Source organism: Micromys minutus, assembly GCF_963924665.1.
Source record: "Micromys minutus genome assembly, chromosome: 3".
Classification (NCBI taxonomy): Eukaryota; Metazoa; Chordata; class Mammalia; order Rodentia; family Muridae; genus Micromys; species Micromys minutus.
This window is the reverse complement of record NC_137972.1, coordinates 19,946,366-19,962,378: the sequence shown is the minus strand read 5'-3', so window position 1 is coordinate 19,962,378 and position 16,013 is coordinate 19,946,366. Positions and strand designations below refer to the sequence as shown.

The 16,013-nt window shown below is 42.7% G+C and overlaps 2 protein-coding genes across 2 annotated transcripts in view; both read right to left on the bottom strand.

The window, feature by feature from the left end:
• Positions 1-3,679, bottom strand: part of DYRK4 (dual specificity tyrosine phosphorylation regulated kinase 4) — a gene marked incomplete at both ends in the record, with an annotated part of 31,022 nt that extends 27,343 nt beyond the window's left edge. The window contains one exon of the mRNA XM_080914400.1: positions 3,642-3,679. Coding sequence (XP_080770526.1) covers positions 3,642-3,679 — 38 coding nt within the window. The remainder of the gene's footprint in view (positions 1-3,641) is intronic.
• A 2,340-nt stretch (positions 3,680-6,019) lies between these two features.
• On the bottom strand, positions 6,020-15,515 carry RAD51AP1 (RAD51 associated protein 1; the record flags this gene model as incomplete). The annotated part of the gene is made up of 8 exons (XM_080914399.1): positions 6,020-6,165; positions 6,786-6,935; positions 8,224-8,382; positions 9,411-9,563; positions 10,005-10,091; positions 11,544-11,653; positions 14,206-14,338; positions 15,434-15,515. The coding sequence occupies 8 exons, from the start codon at positions 15,513-15,515 to the stop codon at positions 6,020-6,022; spliced, it is 1,020 nt and encodes a 339-aa protein (XP_080770525.1).
• Between the last annotated feature and the right edge of the window lie 498 nt (positions 15,516-16,013).

Below are 16,013 nucleotides of genomic sequence, written 5' to 3'. Positions count from 1 at the left end.
CTTCTGTATTTTGTAGACTCATTTTCCGAGGGAGTTCTGATTAGCTAATCATGGTGCAGCAGAGGAGACAGGATAAATAATGTCAGGCGTATGTGCAGGACGCATTGGCCACTCTCTCAGCGGTGAGAGGTCCAGCTAGGTAAGCTGAGGCAGCCTTCCAGAAAAACACAGTGGAGCATCCTTGGAGTGTGCGTGTAGACGTCAGAGTCAAGGGCAGATGGGCAAGGCACGCGGAGGAAATAGTATGGAGGAACGTTTGCTGGGTCAGACAGCCCAGGCTAGTCTGTGGCCAGTGTGGTCTTTCTACAGCTGGACTGACATAGCACCTCTGTGTCTCAGGGCCATTTCATGGTGACGCTGTGAAGTACAGCTTGGAGGGACTTGGTGAGGAAGCTGTTCTATGAACTTCTTGGCAGATGGAGAGGGGCCGAGTTAAGGCAGGGACAGAGGGGCGTTTGGATTCGGAAACAGACTGAGAGATGGCCTTCAACTGGATAGAGAGCATTGGTCAGCTCCCAACACAAGAGAAACGTGAAGAGAGTCTCTCCTGCCAGGGCTCTGCATCACATCCTCCTTTGCCTGGTTCACAGAGAAAGTGAGTGTTGTAAAGCACAGCCTTCACACAGTTGGGGCTCTTTGTTCCTCCTCTCTGGCAGACGAAGGTGAAGAGTCAGGCCAACGCCTGAAGACGATGCTGAAGGACCTTGCAGCCTCATCTGCATGCTGCTGGGACTCCCGGGAGCCTCTCCTCTGTGCCCCATTCCCTCATGTGTAAGATGATGAGCCTAGAGCAGATAACCTCTCAAGGTCCTTCTAGTAATTTTAAATCTAACCCTACAAAACACGGTCTGGCAGAACACACACACACACACACACACACACACACACACACACACACACACACATTGTGCTGGGAGTTATTCCTGGCTTGTCTTCTTTGGATGATTCTGTGATTATCACAGATTCTGTTTTTCCATTTACACATTACCTGGCTTTTAATTGTAACTCAGAACTTTGCAACTGTTTTTAAGTCTTTGAAAAGGACTAGGGGTGTGTAGCTCAGTGGTAGAGCACATCACTAGCTCCTGGGGTCTACTTAAGCGCAGTGCACAAAAGCTGCATTGAGTTTCATAGGAAATAAATTGAAATGACCTAATGAATTACATTTTAAAAATAAAATTACTTGGGCTGGAGAGATGGCTCAGTGGTTAAGAGCGCTGACTGCACTTCCAGAGGTTCTGAGTTCAAATCCCAGCAACTACATGGTGGCTCACAACCATCTGTAATGAAATCTGATGCCCTCTTCTGGTGTGTCTGAAGACAGTGACAGTGTATATCTTTTAAAAATTACCTGTTCATCAAAAATAAAATTACTTAATTTTAATGAGTTAAAATTACATGTTAAAAATAAAATTACTTTTAAAATTACAGTTTATTACAGGAATGATTGAAGCTAATCAGCTTAGAGCTGCAGGGATGATCACTTGAAAATTGAACCTAAAATGTGGATTCACATGCAATTCGTATGGAGCAGACCCTCCACCCTCCTGAACCACTCTTTCTTCCTGGATTTAGGTGAACTCACTTTGTGACAACTTTAGTGTCACTTAGTTGTTCCAGAAAGCTGCTTAGGTTTTGGCCTCATCTTGATCCTGAGTCTGGCGGAACTATGGGTGGTGAGCTGATCTGTACTGTTTTCAACGCCTCATAAGGCTGGACATGGTGATGTGTCTCTATTGAAAACTCTGCATGCATTTGCTGAGTTCATCAAGGAACTTAGGGCATAAACCAGGCCCTGGCAACTGTACTCAGTATGAAGGAAGAACCATAAGGAAATAGACTCCCTGTTCTCAGGAAGTTTGGAATCTGGGAGCCACAAAGGTGTCAGCCTTGCTGTCATTAAAATTGTGTTGTGTGGCATTTGTGCATAAAGGACACTAATGTCCAAAAGGAAAATATACCTCTCGAGGTCACCTGTTGTGACTTCATTATTTTTAATGAAAGTTGACAGTGGCTTGATCTTTATGTCCTTGGGACAGATGTGATCCTTCATGATTCAGTGACTTAATCGTAAGGGCTGGAGGGTTGGGAATCCTTTCACCTAAACCCTCACCTAGCACAGGGGCTGTTGGTCTCCATGATACCTACCTGTCAGAGCTGGAGTGTTCCTGAGACAGTGACGTGTCTCTTCATACTCAGTGAGACTTCATACTCAGATGTTAATTTACATTTGGTAGGTGCTTGTCAAATATTTGCCGGGATGGTAATGATATTGCACAAGGTATTCTTCCCTCTGTTCCTTGCTATCTTCAGAAAAGCACCAAGAACAGATCTATCCACCTTTCTGTTCAAGAATTCTTGAGTTTTCAGAACATAGAAAAACTTGTTTTTCTCCCCAGTGCCTGTTTCACCCCTGGCACCCTGTGGGGTTTTGCTCAAACATTTCCTTCCACAATAGAGCATCCATCCCACAGGAATGGTGGGCTGATAATGAACTGTTGTAATTTTCCTTTATTGTTGTCAGGGATCTCTCTCAAAGTGGCTACTGTTTCCAGGAGTATAGAGTTCTTGAAATCACTAGGTCAGGCAGTGTGTTACATCCCTGATGGCCCTGGTAGCCTGATGAATATAGCCTACACTAGCCTTTTCTCTTTTTTAGATGGGTGCTTAGGGTCAGCTAAAACCATAATTCACTGCTTCAGGATCCTCCACATTTGAGAAGCAGGCATTTTAGCCCAGGTGTAGACAATTTGGAATCAGAGAGGGGAAAGTCAGGAGTGGTTGGCATACTGCCAGATATGCCTTCCGGTTCCCATCTTCTCTGGGTACAGGATTAAATTCCAAAGCTAGTAAGGCATGTCCCAGAATCTCACTCTGTACCCCAAGCTGGCCCCACATTTGCTATGTTGCAGTGTTGACCAGGCTAGCTTCAAACTTAACAGTCTCTTGACTCATATTACAGGAACAGGACATGTTTGAATTCCTTAGAATTTGACTCCCCCCATGTCACCCCTCAAGCAAAACAAAGGACATTCTCATGAGCGGTTTCTCAGTTTTGAATCTTCTATCCAAAGTGTGAGTTAAGACTGGGGAAGCTGGTGTTTTTTAAAAACGTGTATGAAAGAACGGTTCCTAAGCCCCACCTTGGCTGGGTATTTCAGACAGTGAATGCTCAGAGGGTGTGTAGCCACCACCTTAAAAAGAAACAATGTTGCCAAGTATTAGAGCTTTTCCCCAGGGCAAGCAAGTGAGGAAAGTAGATCTGGGCTTGAGTCCACACCCTCCTAGGTACATTCTGTGTCAAAGGTGTGTGTGCATGTGTACGTGAGTGTGAGACAATGATACCACGTGCAGGGACAGTGTGAAAAAGAATCAGCTTCATGCCCCAAGTTGCTGGAGTCAGGACCACCTCCCGCCCCATTCCAGTACTCCAGCGGGAGTCCCTAACACAGTGTTCCTTTAGTAGGAGAGTCAGGATGCTCATGACCGGCAGCTGGCAAGACTTAAACCTCTTCTCCTTCGCACACCCAACCCAGCCTAGCTCTTACTTCCCTTCTCCCTTTCCACTTGCCCCATGAGGACCCAGCCCTAGATGGCTCAGGGTTTGCGCCCATCCCAAGCCTCTTCTCTTAGGAGCTTACTCTGTCCCGGTGAGGGCAGGAAGTGGGAGGAGCTGCATCCGGCTGTCACAGACAGGGATAGCTGCAGAGGTTTAGGAGGACCCCTCAGCCGGGCACAGAGGGGCCACACCCTCCTAGCGTTGCTGTAGAAACCACTCAGGCCCTTTTTGTGACTCTGAGGTGAATAGGCTTACCCCAGTCAAGGCCCAAATCATCTTTCACATAGGCCAAAAGAATACATCTCCCCTCAACCACCTCGCTTTCTCTCTTCAGTTCATGGATCACCCAAGGTATGAGGGAAATTTCAGGACCCCGAGATTAAAGTTGGCTGGACAGGCCAGGCCAGACTGGAAAAATTTTAAGCCCTTTCAAAAACAGTACGTGGAAGTAGATAAAAGCCCTGGATAAAATTTCCTTATGAGATGTACACTTTGTACTGTACTAAGTTTCAGAAAGAAACACACGGAATTGTGACACTGGTTTGTCCTGAAGGGCTCAGATACCAGGAAGGGACTTACTGAGAAGCAGAGTAGAATTTAGCGTTCAGGTCCTTAGCCATTTAGCCGTTTAGCCGAGCACCTGAAGCAGCTTGGGAAGGACACGGACTAGATAGAGTGTTTGTGTGGGCTGTAAGCAGGAGGCTGTTCATGCTGACTTAATGTTTGTTTGAGACAAGTCTCACTACATAGCCCTGGTTGGCTCAGCATCGTCCTTTGCTAGGATTAAAGGCGTGTGCCACCATATCCACTTCATGCTTTTATTTTGGGAATGCAGTGTCAGAAACTTCATGGATGGACACACAAGGGTGTGAAGAGTAGAGGGGAGGACACCAGTCCACCAGAACCACAGATAGAGCAAAGCGCAGGCATGATACTGTGGCAGGTGTAACACAAGATTGGGGTAGGTAAGACTGGGTGAAGGTAAGACCAGGGCTAGCAACTGATGGTTATCAATGCTTGTAGCTAGGCCAGTTTTAACACACTTCAAGGCAAATTCTTATTTAGTATGTCTACGCATGTATTACATGTATATATGCACCACTGGATTGCAGGTGCCTGGGCAGTTCAGAAGAGGGTGTTAGAGCTGCTGAGTTGGAGATATAGGCAGTTTAAAGCCACCTGATGTGGGTGCTGGAAAACAAACCCGAGTCCTCTGCAAGAGCAGCAAGTGCCTTTAAGCACTGAGCCATCACTCCAGCCTCTGAGGGAACTTTGAAATACAGAGAAATAATGTGCACCATAAGAAAAGCCAAGTCCCTCCAGTATTAAATATTAGTAACAATGGTTATTGCTCAAAGCACACAAATTAACTCAAAACCAGGTAACTAGATGGGTGTGGCAAAATCCACCACCACTAGGGAGGCCGTGGCAGGAGAAGCTTGAGTTCAAGGACAGCCTGGGCTACATAGGAAGCCCTGTCCCAAAAGTGAGAACCAAAATCACACGGAAGGCAGAAGATTGGGATTTGAAGGACGGTGGAGCGGGTAAGGCGGAGAATGAGAGAGCAAGCATACACACTGGGAAGAAAATGAAAAGGAGCAATGTTCACTTAAAACTGCCCGTTCTCACGGTGACACCGATTCTCAGAGCCGAGAACCAGGTGAGGCACTGCACATTTTATAGTAAACCATTAGATTTTTTATTAAAGTGATCAGAAACAGGTTGATATTCTCACCATAAAAACAATTACTTTTTGTTGACAATAAATCTAAGCTTTTTGAGAAGCTGCATCAGCTAATGACAGGGGTGCTGAGTTGATAGTCTTTCAACCTTGGGCTTCATCTAAAGTGTTGAAGACACCACTTCCCCTTACGTTAACCACAGAAGACTCATTTTAGCAAAACACAGACACACAGATAGATGCACAATGTACAATGCACCACGTTTTAAATCTTCTCACTTTTATTAAAGGTTCTGACAATGAAAAGTTCATACAGTGTTATGAAATTCTATCTGCTGTACACTAACCATCTGTCTACATTAGGGACACACGCTGCAGTACAGTCAACGTTTTATTATGTACAAAAGCAAAATTCTTACTAAAAAAGACCTGGAGAAAGAGAGCAAGCTTGTAATAAACATAAAGAAATGTAGTATGGGAAAGATTTCAGAAATGTCTCCTGAAGGAACCCAGGATGCCCCCTTGTCAGACAGAGCTGGGAGACATGTGATCACAGATGTGCCGCAGAGCCCGAGTAACAGTGACTTATGAAACATAAGAGAACACAGCATGCTCTTCACTCTTCTGGAGTGGCACAAGGAGAGGCCCCAGAACCCTTCGATGAGACCAGAATCACACAGACAGGAATCCTTCATGTGATCCATTAAAGGCTCTTTTACGAGGAAGCTGGATTTGACAACCCGCTTTGCAGTTCCGAGGGTCCCAGCAGCCCTTTCCTGCTACCTCACTTGGCTGCTTGTGGCACTTGGATGCAAACTCTTAACTGGTGCTAACCGGGACAGGCCCAGACGTAGGCTCTGACTTGGGGACTTGGCGGGTGTTCCTGCCAATGCACTGCTGCTAGAGTTTCTGCTCCCAGAGGCAGCTGCAGGAGAACACAAAGGCAAACAGTTAGGTCCGGTTCTACAGAGCCCATCAGAGCTGCAACAATCAGAAGAATCACACTGACAATCAGGAGGCGCACAGGCAGGCAGAGCATCCTAATCTGAAAGCAACTCTGACACCTTCAAAGTCTTCAGCTTTTCTGGCTGTGGAGCAAAGCACAGTATAAAGACAAAGACAAGGCATTTGTGTCACATGTTTAGGTGCTCAAGTGTGCCCAGGCCTCAGTGCTCTGCTAAACTGAGGTCAGCAGGTCTTAGGGCCAAAACTCGTTGCCAGAAAAACAAAACAAAACAAAAAACAAAACAAACAAACAAAAAAACTCCAATTGTTAATGCTCTTGACTCTGTGATAGTCGGGGCTGTGTTCACAGATTTTTGAACAATGCCTCCATTTATTAAAGTTTTCTTTATAGCAATGAGAACAAATCAAACACAACCTTGATGCCTGATAGGAAAGTGGCAAGACGGTACACTGAAGCACTAAAACACTAATTTGGAAGAATTCGAAATAACGTGGGACCTACACATAACTTCTGTGACTAGGAAAGAGGTACCAATGGCAGCTTCCTAAGCTGGTGGCCTTGATAGTAAGTTACCATACCTGGGGGGACCCACTTGGGCCTCCTGCTTTCAGCTGAAGGGCTGCACACTTTTGCTGGTTTCCCAGTGGCCTCAGAAGGAGGACGAACCGCCTGGGGTAAGCATGGAGATCCTGACTTGATGGCAGCTGGAGCTGGGTCTCCGGAAGTCACTTAATTGAAACACATAAAAACAATTGTCACACAGGAAGATAATGTTCAAGTTAAAACGGTAAGAGAGCAGAGGTGAAGCAATGTGCCTGTAGTCTGATAGCTATTGCTGGAGCCCAGATTAAAAACCAGGTTTGACTTCAAAGGTCATACTTGTAGCCATTTTACAGATACTGCTTCTTCTGTGTGTGTCAGGGACACTCCCGTAGAGGACCCTAGGGTCATAATACACGATGTGGGCATCTTGTTCTCCAGAAACTTACTGTCCTGCACCTCTCTTCAGTGGGAGGACAGCAAAGTGAAGATCTGTATCTACTTCAAAGTGCTGAGATTCCAGGAATGCACAGTAGGAAGGGACCTTGTAATCTTGTGCATGTTCAGGAGGTATAGAGGGAGAAATCTGGCTGAGGGGAAACCGAGTGGAGGTTTTCTTGGCACAGAGAGTAGAGCATGCAATGCCCGAGCACAAGCTCCTGTCTTGCTAATATGGGTGGGGCAGGAATGTGAAGGGTGAGAAAGGGGAGGAGGACCACCAGGCACTGCCAGATTCTCACAGGCCATGGAAACAAGTCTGGCTGTTCACAGATCTATTTTCTCAGGAGTGACCTCCACATTAAAAATTTCCAGGTCATGGTGATAAGACACTTGCTAGAAGGCTGATGAGGTAGGAGGATTAAGAAAGTAAGGCCAAAAGTGGTTATGAATAAATAAAACAAATAAAAGTTGATGATAATTATTATATAATACAGATGCAAAAACAGTCTAACTTTTGAACACAATAAACCATGTCCAAGTTGTCACAAATTCTCACTGTAATACTGACACTAAGTATGCTGCAACTGGGTCCTCAAAACAGAGATTAGGTCATAAAAGAAAGCGAGGACCTAGGCTCACCCAGGCCTCACCATTTAAACATCTAGACAGTATGGTCCAGTCAATAAATAAATGGGACAACCTGGGATTAAGCTCTGGTCCCTCACTGATGTGTACAAATTCCAGCATATTTTGAGACGATCAAAAGGTGGGTGTTCTGAAGGTGAGATGCAGGTGTTCTGAGGGTGAGATGCAGGTGCATGGTGTTTACAAGGAAGGCTCCATGCTAACAGGGGTGGAGGGTCCATATTCAGTGATCTTATGGCTACCAGGGCTCAGCATTCTTAGCTTTTCTCCCTATCCACGATTCCTTTTAACTAGAGATGTACATTAGCAAAATATTAGAGGGCACAGGTGAAGATCTGGAAACCCAACTAACCCTACCCTATAAAACAACGGGTTTGGAATCAGGCTCACCTGATGCCTCGAATTTGGGTTTTGACTTCTGTTCCTTCTTTTCTGCTGCAGGTTTCTTCTGCACTGTTTTCTTCTTTGTCTGTTTTCTTCTTCTCACACCAAAGTCTTCATCACTTTCTTCACTCCGATCAAAATCAGGATCACTTTCTGAATCTTCACCTAAACAGAAATTACATATTCTGTCTTGGTTCTAAAATATAAGACTTCTGTTAGGTCACCTGCATGGCCCCACCATCACTCAGCACACTAAGAATGTTCTTACCTCCGTGAGAGCATGGTTTCTGATCTCAAATGTCAGCATCTCCTGGCCTAACACCTCCCACTTCATCCCCAGCAGCCTTTTATAACCTCCACACTTCCTCCTCCTTTGTGGAGCTTTACTTTCTAGTCCTAGCGCTCAAATCATGGAACCCACCCTTGCTAGACTGGTTGTGCTGAGCTGCCTGAGGTCCTTCAGTTTGTGTGCCATCACTTTACAAACACTATGGATGTGTTTGCTATCTGTGACCCACTCCTCATTAGAATTTGAGCTGTTTTTCTCATTACTTCCCTAGCACTTAGACTATAATATACATCATAAGCATCAAATATTAGTTCAGTGAGTGAACAGATCTGCTATTTGCTGACAGCATGTTAAAATCTAAAACACATTATCTGATTGGTATTAATGTACAGACTTATTCTTTTATTATATTGTTAGCACATTATAATTTTGCCATAATTCCTATCAAGCCTAAAAACAACTGATAATAGGATACTTCCATATTACTTTCAACTCAAAATACTTCATACATTTCTGCTAGTTATAAAAAAAAAAAGCGAAACCTGTTGGAACAGGTCAAGGGTTGTTCCATGGCTAGGGACAGCCCAGTCTGCCTCTTTAGTCTCTTCCCTAAGTCTCACTGAGCTGGTTCTCAAAAATGCTAGTCTGTCTCAATGCTCACTCCTTTCCCTTGGTCAGAAATGTGACTTCATTCTTTAGGTTTATCTAATGCTGTTTGTCCAGTTATGGCTTAAACATTACCCCTAGATGGTTTCTCTCTATGGGGCCAAGTTGAATTTAACTGTTTTGAGTTCTCCAGTTTATGAACTTCAGAGGGTCAATATAGTGCTCTGTATACACCCTGGTCTCCAAGAATTTTCTACTGAATTCCCACAGGATTAACTTGAAGCAGAATACAACTCACCAGCTGCACTATCCGGCTCAGTGACATCAGCACTGCTGCCACTGCTGCCTTCTGAAAGCTTCCTCCTTCGCTGAGCCGTGGCTTTAGATGTTGCTTTTTTCTCTTCTTCAACATCCCCGGTGTCCCCCTCCTCTGTGATCTTGTCCAAATCTTCTGGAGACATGAACAGCAGTGACAACAGACTCTATAAGTCTATGACCTCTGTTGTCTTCCTCTGCTCCCAGTAACACACTACCAGGCCGTGCTGGGACAAAGTCCATTAGTCTTCCAGGAACAGACTCTGGTTTTAAGGGTAAGTCTGAGACCTTCATGAGTCACTGTCAAAGAACTTTCCAGATGATTCTGGGAAAATGCAGCCCTTTCTTAAGTGGCCATCTACTGTGGAATGAAGGGCCTCAGTAGTTATGACTGTCTAATATGGAAGAAAGTAGGCCTGCAGTCAGAGAGAACCAGACTAAAGCATAAAGAAACAAGGGCCAGGAGACAGAGAGCTTGGAGCGTGGGAGGACTGTTCTAGCTATAAGTGTAAGAACTTCAACAAGTTAGAAAACAGCACTGGGAATGAACAGAGCTGTTACTGATATCAAAACTTACCTACATCTTCACTGGCTACACTGCAGTTAGAGACACGAAGAGGTTTATCCGTTTTTTCTGTTTTCCTTTTGCCTTGTTTGTCAGTGCCTAACACAGGAAGGAAAGAACTTTAGATGCAACCTAATCAGTCATTGTCTAAAAAGCAGGAGGATGATCACTGAAACATGCTAACACATACTAACACACAGACTGAAACAAACCATCTCAAACTCGTATCAGCCCAGTGGTTTTACTTGGAGGAGTGAGCACATATTATGAGTTTGAGCTCTAAGGTGACCTAGGTTCACAATCAGACTCCATATGTAAACTTGTACATCTTCTCTAGATTCAATTCCCTGGTCATAATTTGAAGATAATAAATAATATCACTATGTGGTGGCTTGACTTTCCTGGTAAGCTCACGTATCTGAGCATTTTTGGGATCTGGAGCCCTATGAAGGCAGTAAGTCACTGGAGGCCTGAAGAGTTTAGGCTTAGTCCCTTCTAGTCTGCTCTTTCTCTTCCTTGAATGTGAATAGAAATGTCATCAGTCAGCTTTTTGCTCCCCCACCTACTGCCATGGTCCCCTGCCTTCACAGACTCTCTGGAACTCTCTGGAACCCCAGGACAAAATAAACTGTCTTCCATAAATTACTCTTGGTTATGGTATTTTATTATAGCAAATAAATGCTATACAATCAATGGATACAAATGCTTTCCAATCATTACAACCTAAGAGTGATAAACTGTTAGAATAACTGTATATGGTAAGTGTGTGGCCCTAGCACTCACTATAAAACAAAATACAACAATTTCAAGCATTTAGGGGATTTTTAAATAATGATATTGACAACATTAAGTTACTATGTTATGAACAGCATTACTCAGTAAGAAGTACCATTTCCAAGGAAAACTCCTGCTGTAGGTTTCAGTATCTTCTGTGATGAATTCTATTCCCCTAATTTTAGATATAGCACATGACAACCCTCATAAAATTTCTGATTCCTGGTTAATAGCCTTCCTAATCATAATAATTTCTTTTTAAAGAGGTAAAACTAACTTACAAAATTAAAAGCCCCACCCATACTGTCACATGTACAAGGTTACAGAAAAAACAAAACCACAGAGAAACCTAGAAGTCTCAGTCACATTCTGAAGTCTGAGCTTCCATCAGGGTTGTTTGTTTTATGAGACAGGGTCTTACTGTGTGGCCCTGGCTGTCCTGGAACTCACTCTGTAGACCAGGCTGACCTAAAAGTCAGAGATCCATCCACATCTGCCTCCCAAGTGCTGGGGAATTAAAGGCATGTGTCACCAGACCCGACTAGCATCTTCAGTCTTAATAGATTTCAAGAATTATTGCTATTAGGATGTGTTCAAGAAATCTGGATTTAAAGGGTAAGGAACTGAACTGTTATACAGATCGGCTGGCAGCATCCACCACACAGGGAGAATCCTGGGCCCCTTTATGTATGAAGCAGAGAGGTGTGTGTGTGGGACACTGACACAGCTGCATAAGGGACTGAATGCATTAAAGATAAAGACACAGGAAATAGTTACTTCTCTCTTCTGACTTCTTCACTTGGTTGGTGAGTGTTGGAAGTTCTTTCACAGATAAAGCCAAGGCAACTTCTAGTCCTCTCTGGAAGACCTTGTCATCTAAAGCCACCCTAGATGTGTGAATACAATGGGGTGTTAATTACAATTAGTGCAGCAATACCATTAACTCTAAAGAGCAAACTTTCAGATTTTCCTGCATTAGGACTTAAGAGCAGCTTCCTTCCAAAAATGTTCCTAAAGCATCCTTAGCTGACTGAGACCCTGGAAGTGCAGGGAGGTCATGTAAAGTGCGGCAGGAGAAGCCTTCCTGCACCGCTGCTGGCTACTACTCTGTAGCTCTTTCTCTTTACTGTCAGCTCCGTCTAATGAAGCTCTGGTTCAACCCAAGTCAGACTCAGTTAAAGCATCACTCGCACCAGAGATCTCTCAGTCTTACCCACTGCTGTGGCAGATACAACTCTTACAATAAATGTGTTTTTAGCTCTGTTCCTCTCAATTTAGATTTTAACAATGATTTCATTACATACTGTGTAAAGACACCATCCTGGTTGGAATACTAAAGGAGTCTTCAAGGTGAATCAGGCAGGGAGGTGGGGAAATAAGCCATACCAACAGTTAGCCCATCAAAAGCAGATTGGAAAGCCTTCCTGCTCAAGTGGACCAATAGTTGTAGTTATTATAACAGGAAACCCACAAGGACAGACATGAAAAAATTACACGAGGAAAGAAAACTGAAATGTACCTTGAAGAATTTACTTTTTAGGTAAGTTTTACTAGTGGGAATAAATATGGTCTCAATAATTCTATACATGTATAAAACTGTCAAAAAGTTTTATTGAGATATAGTTCATGTATTATAAAATAATTTCCTACTTCTCCTTGAGATGGGGCATCATGTTCCTAAAATGTCCTCAAAACTCACTATGCATGCAGCAAAGAATAACTCTCAACTTCGGGTGCTCCAGAATTCTAGAACAGAAGGCAAACACTCCACCACTGAAGCTACATCCACAGCACTTTGTCAGCTTTCAGGATCTCCAGAGTACCTTAGCATTACTACTGTCTAGTTTTAGAACACTTCCTCAGCCACATCCATCGGCAGCCATTCCTGATTATCCTGTGCTTGCTGGGTTTATGTCAACTTGACACATGCTAGAGTCATTTTGGGAGAGGGATTGACTTGCAAGTCTGTGATGTATCTTCATGATTGAAGTGGGAGGGCCAGCTTACTGTGTGAGGTGTCATTCCTGTGCTGGTGATTCTGGGTGCTATAAGAGAGCAGTCTGTGCAACTCATGAAGAACAAGCCAATAAATAGCATTTCTCTATTATCTCTGTATCAACTCCTGCCTTTAGGTCCTTATCCTAACTTCTTTCAATGATGGACCACTATGTAACTGTAAGCTGAATTTTTCCTCCCCATGTTGTTTATGGCCATGGTGCTTTGTCATGGCAATAAAAACACTAACTAGGACATCACCCTTCTCTCAGCCCCAAATAACCAGCAATCGGTTTTCTGTCTGCATGGCCAGTTTACTCTGGATACTTCATACAAATGGAGTATATAGTATGTGGCTTTGTGTCTGAAAACAGAATGCCTTTTCCAGGCTTGTTCACATTACAGCATGCATCTGTAGTTCATTTTTAGTGGGTAACAGTCCATAACATTTAATTTATTCAACTGTTGGCTGACAGGCATCCAGCTGTTTTCCTGTTTTTAATATTATCACACTGCTATAAACACTAACATGCAGTGGAGGTATTTTCAGTATCAACAGAAAAGTCCTGTTTAACATTGTGAAGACTACTAATCTGCTTTCTTGGGTACCTATGCCATTTCCCAATCCCAACAGCAATGTCTGAAGGTTCCAGTCTTGTCACATTTTCATTAACACTTTTTAACATCACACAGTAGTTCAGAAGTGATTCATAGGTAAGAAAAATTATCAAACATGATTTCCACTTGCATTTCCCTGAGAGTGAACCATGCTGGGCATCTTTTTATGTGTTTGCTGATTTCTCTTGTACTTTTGGAAAAACACTTTTCTGATACTCTGTACGCTGAAATCAGACTGTCAGCCTTTTACTATAGTGCCTAAGTGTTCTTTACACACTTCAGATGCAATTACTTAATTTGTATCTGTAAATAGTTTCTTACTTCCGAGTTGTGCTTATCTTATTAAATCCATAACATTCAAAAGTAGAAACACACAAAACAGCTTGACACGCCGTTTCTCAGTGCTGACTTTTCAGAGGAACCCATGGCAGTAGAACACGACCTATTCCCACCACCCACATCCTTTGTGGACTACAGTTTCCAGGTCTCTTGGGATCATCTTCTCGCTCTTGGTACCAAAGGACTGTTAAAAGTGTTTTAAAAATGCCCTTATACTTGTCCTGCCTTTAACAAAGTGTCTGTGAGACCTGAAACGGCAGAATTAGATGCAGAGTCAGTAGCATTACTACTTAAACAGGTTTTTGTTTTCATGAATGTGAATTAATTTCCCAAGCCAGAAAGTCAGACAGCACTTAATGGAACCTCCCCATGCTCCAAACAGCACTCACTGTCAGCTCAAAGCCCCATTTAAGCCGAGATTCTGAAGCTGTATATCTTTTAAATGAACAGATCTGGTGCTACATGGTTTTCGGGTCTTACCTCTCACCTTTTTTTAGGTGGTGCTGTTGGTAAGACCTCTTCTTTTTGGAGATTCTTCAAGTTAGATTTTGGTTTGTCTTGCTTTAACACCTTTGGCACAGTTTTTGACTTTATAGATGTAGATGCAGAAATAAAATCATCTATTTTTGTATAAATTAAAAAGTAAAATTATTTTTTGTTGCAGCTTAAATTATAGTGTATCCACATTCCATATATAATCAAGTTTAAAGACAATTTGTCTCTATTTTCTTTCTTCCATCTCAAGATGAACAGTGGCCTGTTTAAGAACATCACTCTACCAAAAACCAACTCACTGAAAACTACAAGGTAAATTAAGGCAGTAAAACCCTAATAGCTGAAAACCTGTAGAACCATTAGGAAACTTGTAAAATTTACCTTACTAAGTGGAAGGAAAGAATCTTTAACTAAACTTCACAGTGTAGGCCAGTATGTTTGCAAAGGCACATTGCTTGTGAAAAACCAAGTGTAGAAAAACAAGAAGCACCATGGCACTGCTGCTTTTCTTAGGTCTCTGTCCTATAATCCTCAAGAGTCTTGTGATACTTCTAGGGATATTGAAAAAACACGTATACTACACATGAATATATACTTTCAGGACACATGTACTATTGATCACGTACTTTTAAAAGAATGTGTTAATATATGTTTCTTTCATGCATCCAGATACAGGAATATAACTTTCTGCACATTTCACCCTACCCAAGATCACGAACACAACTGGCAGTCTGTAAGTACCTGTCACATAACTTTGACAGCAATAGAAAGCAACAACGTATGCCAAACTGTTTTTCTCAAGCTGTAGACACAGTGCAAAAGAGACTTTTCTGAACTGGAGAACCCCTAAAGTATTTGACTCAAAGGAAACTTTGTTGGTCTGGGAAGGAAATGTAAAACTTCTAGGGTAAGACTATAGCTCAGTGGTAGAATATTTACACAGCACGTGTGAGGCTCTGGGTCTGATCCCTACCAAACAGCCTCCTCCCCAACACACAACCCCAAAATATACAGTTAACACACACATGCAGAGGGAAAAAAAATCTTACTACAAATGCATTGTAATCTAATGAAATGTTTCTCAAACTTTGATCAAAATTCTAACAACAAAGACAAAGATATAATCTTTTACAACAAAGCTTAAACCTAAGCTTCCAGGGTCTAACTCTGAGAAAATACATTTCTCAATGTGTTAAAGAAAAGTAAAAAGCTCTACTTACCATCAGAGTCATTGCCAGAATCCTCAAACTGTGAATAATTGATTGGGTTTTTATTTCTATAACCAAGACAGAAAATTTCCATTACTGTAAATATTAATTTTTTTACTTTCACCTTAAAGTTATCAATAGTCTTGAAGAGAGGAAAATGCGTTTAGAGTCTCTCCAAAGTACTGCAATCCAAAGCCAAAAACTTGGCATTAACTAAAAAGCCAAACCCATACCTAATACACATAGTGCAAAGAGAAATTAATTCAGGAAACCCCCAAATAAGGAGACAACAAATATTATCAATTAAACTCTGTATTCTAATTAGTGGCAACCCGGTATTTATAAACTGTGTGGTATTCTTTGCTTACATTATAAAGTACCTGTTAAGTTTTGAGCACTTTAAACCTCATCAGAGCAGAGCTATGGCTCAGTGGTTAAGAGTATGTATGCACTGATCTTTCAGAGGACCTGAATCTGGTTCCCAGCACCCATGCCAGGCAGCCCACAGCTGCCTGTAACTCCAGCTTCAGGAGGATTAAAAACCCTCTGGCTTCCTCAGACACTGCACACACATGCATATACCCACACAGAC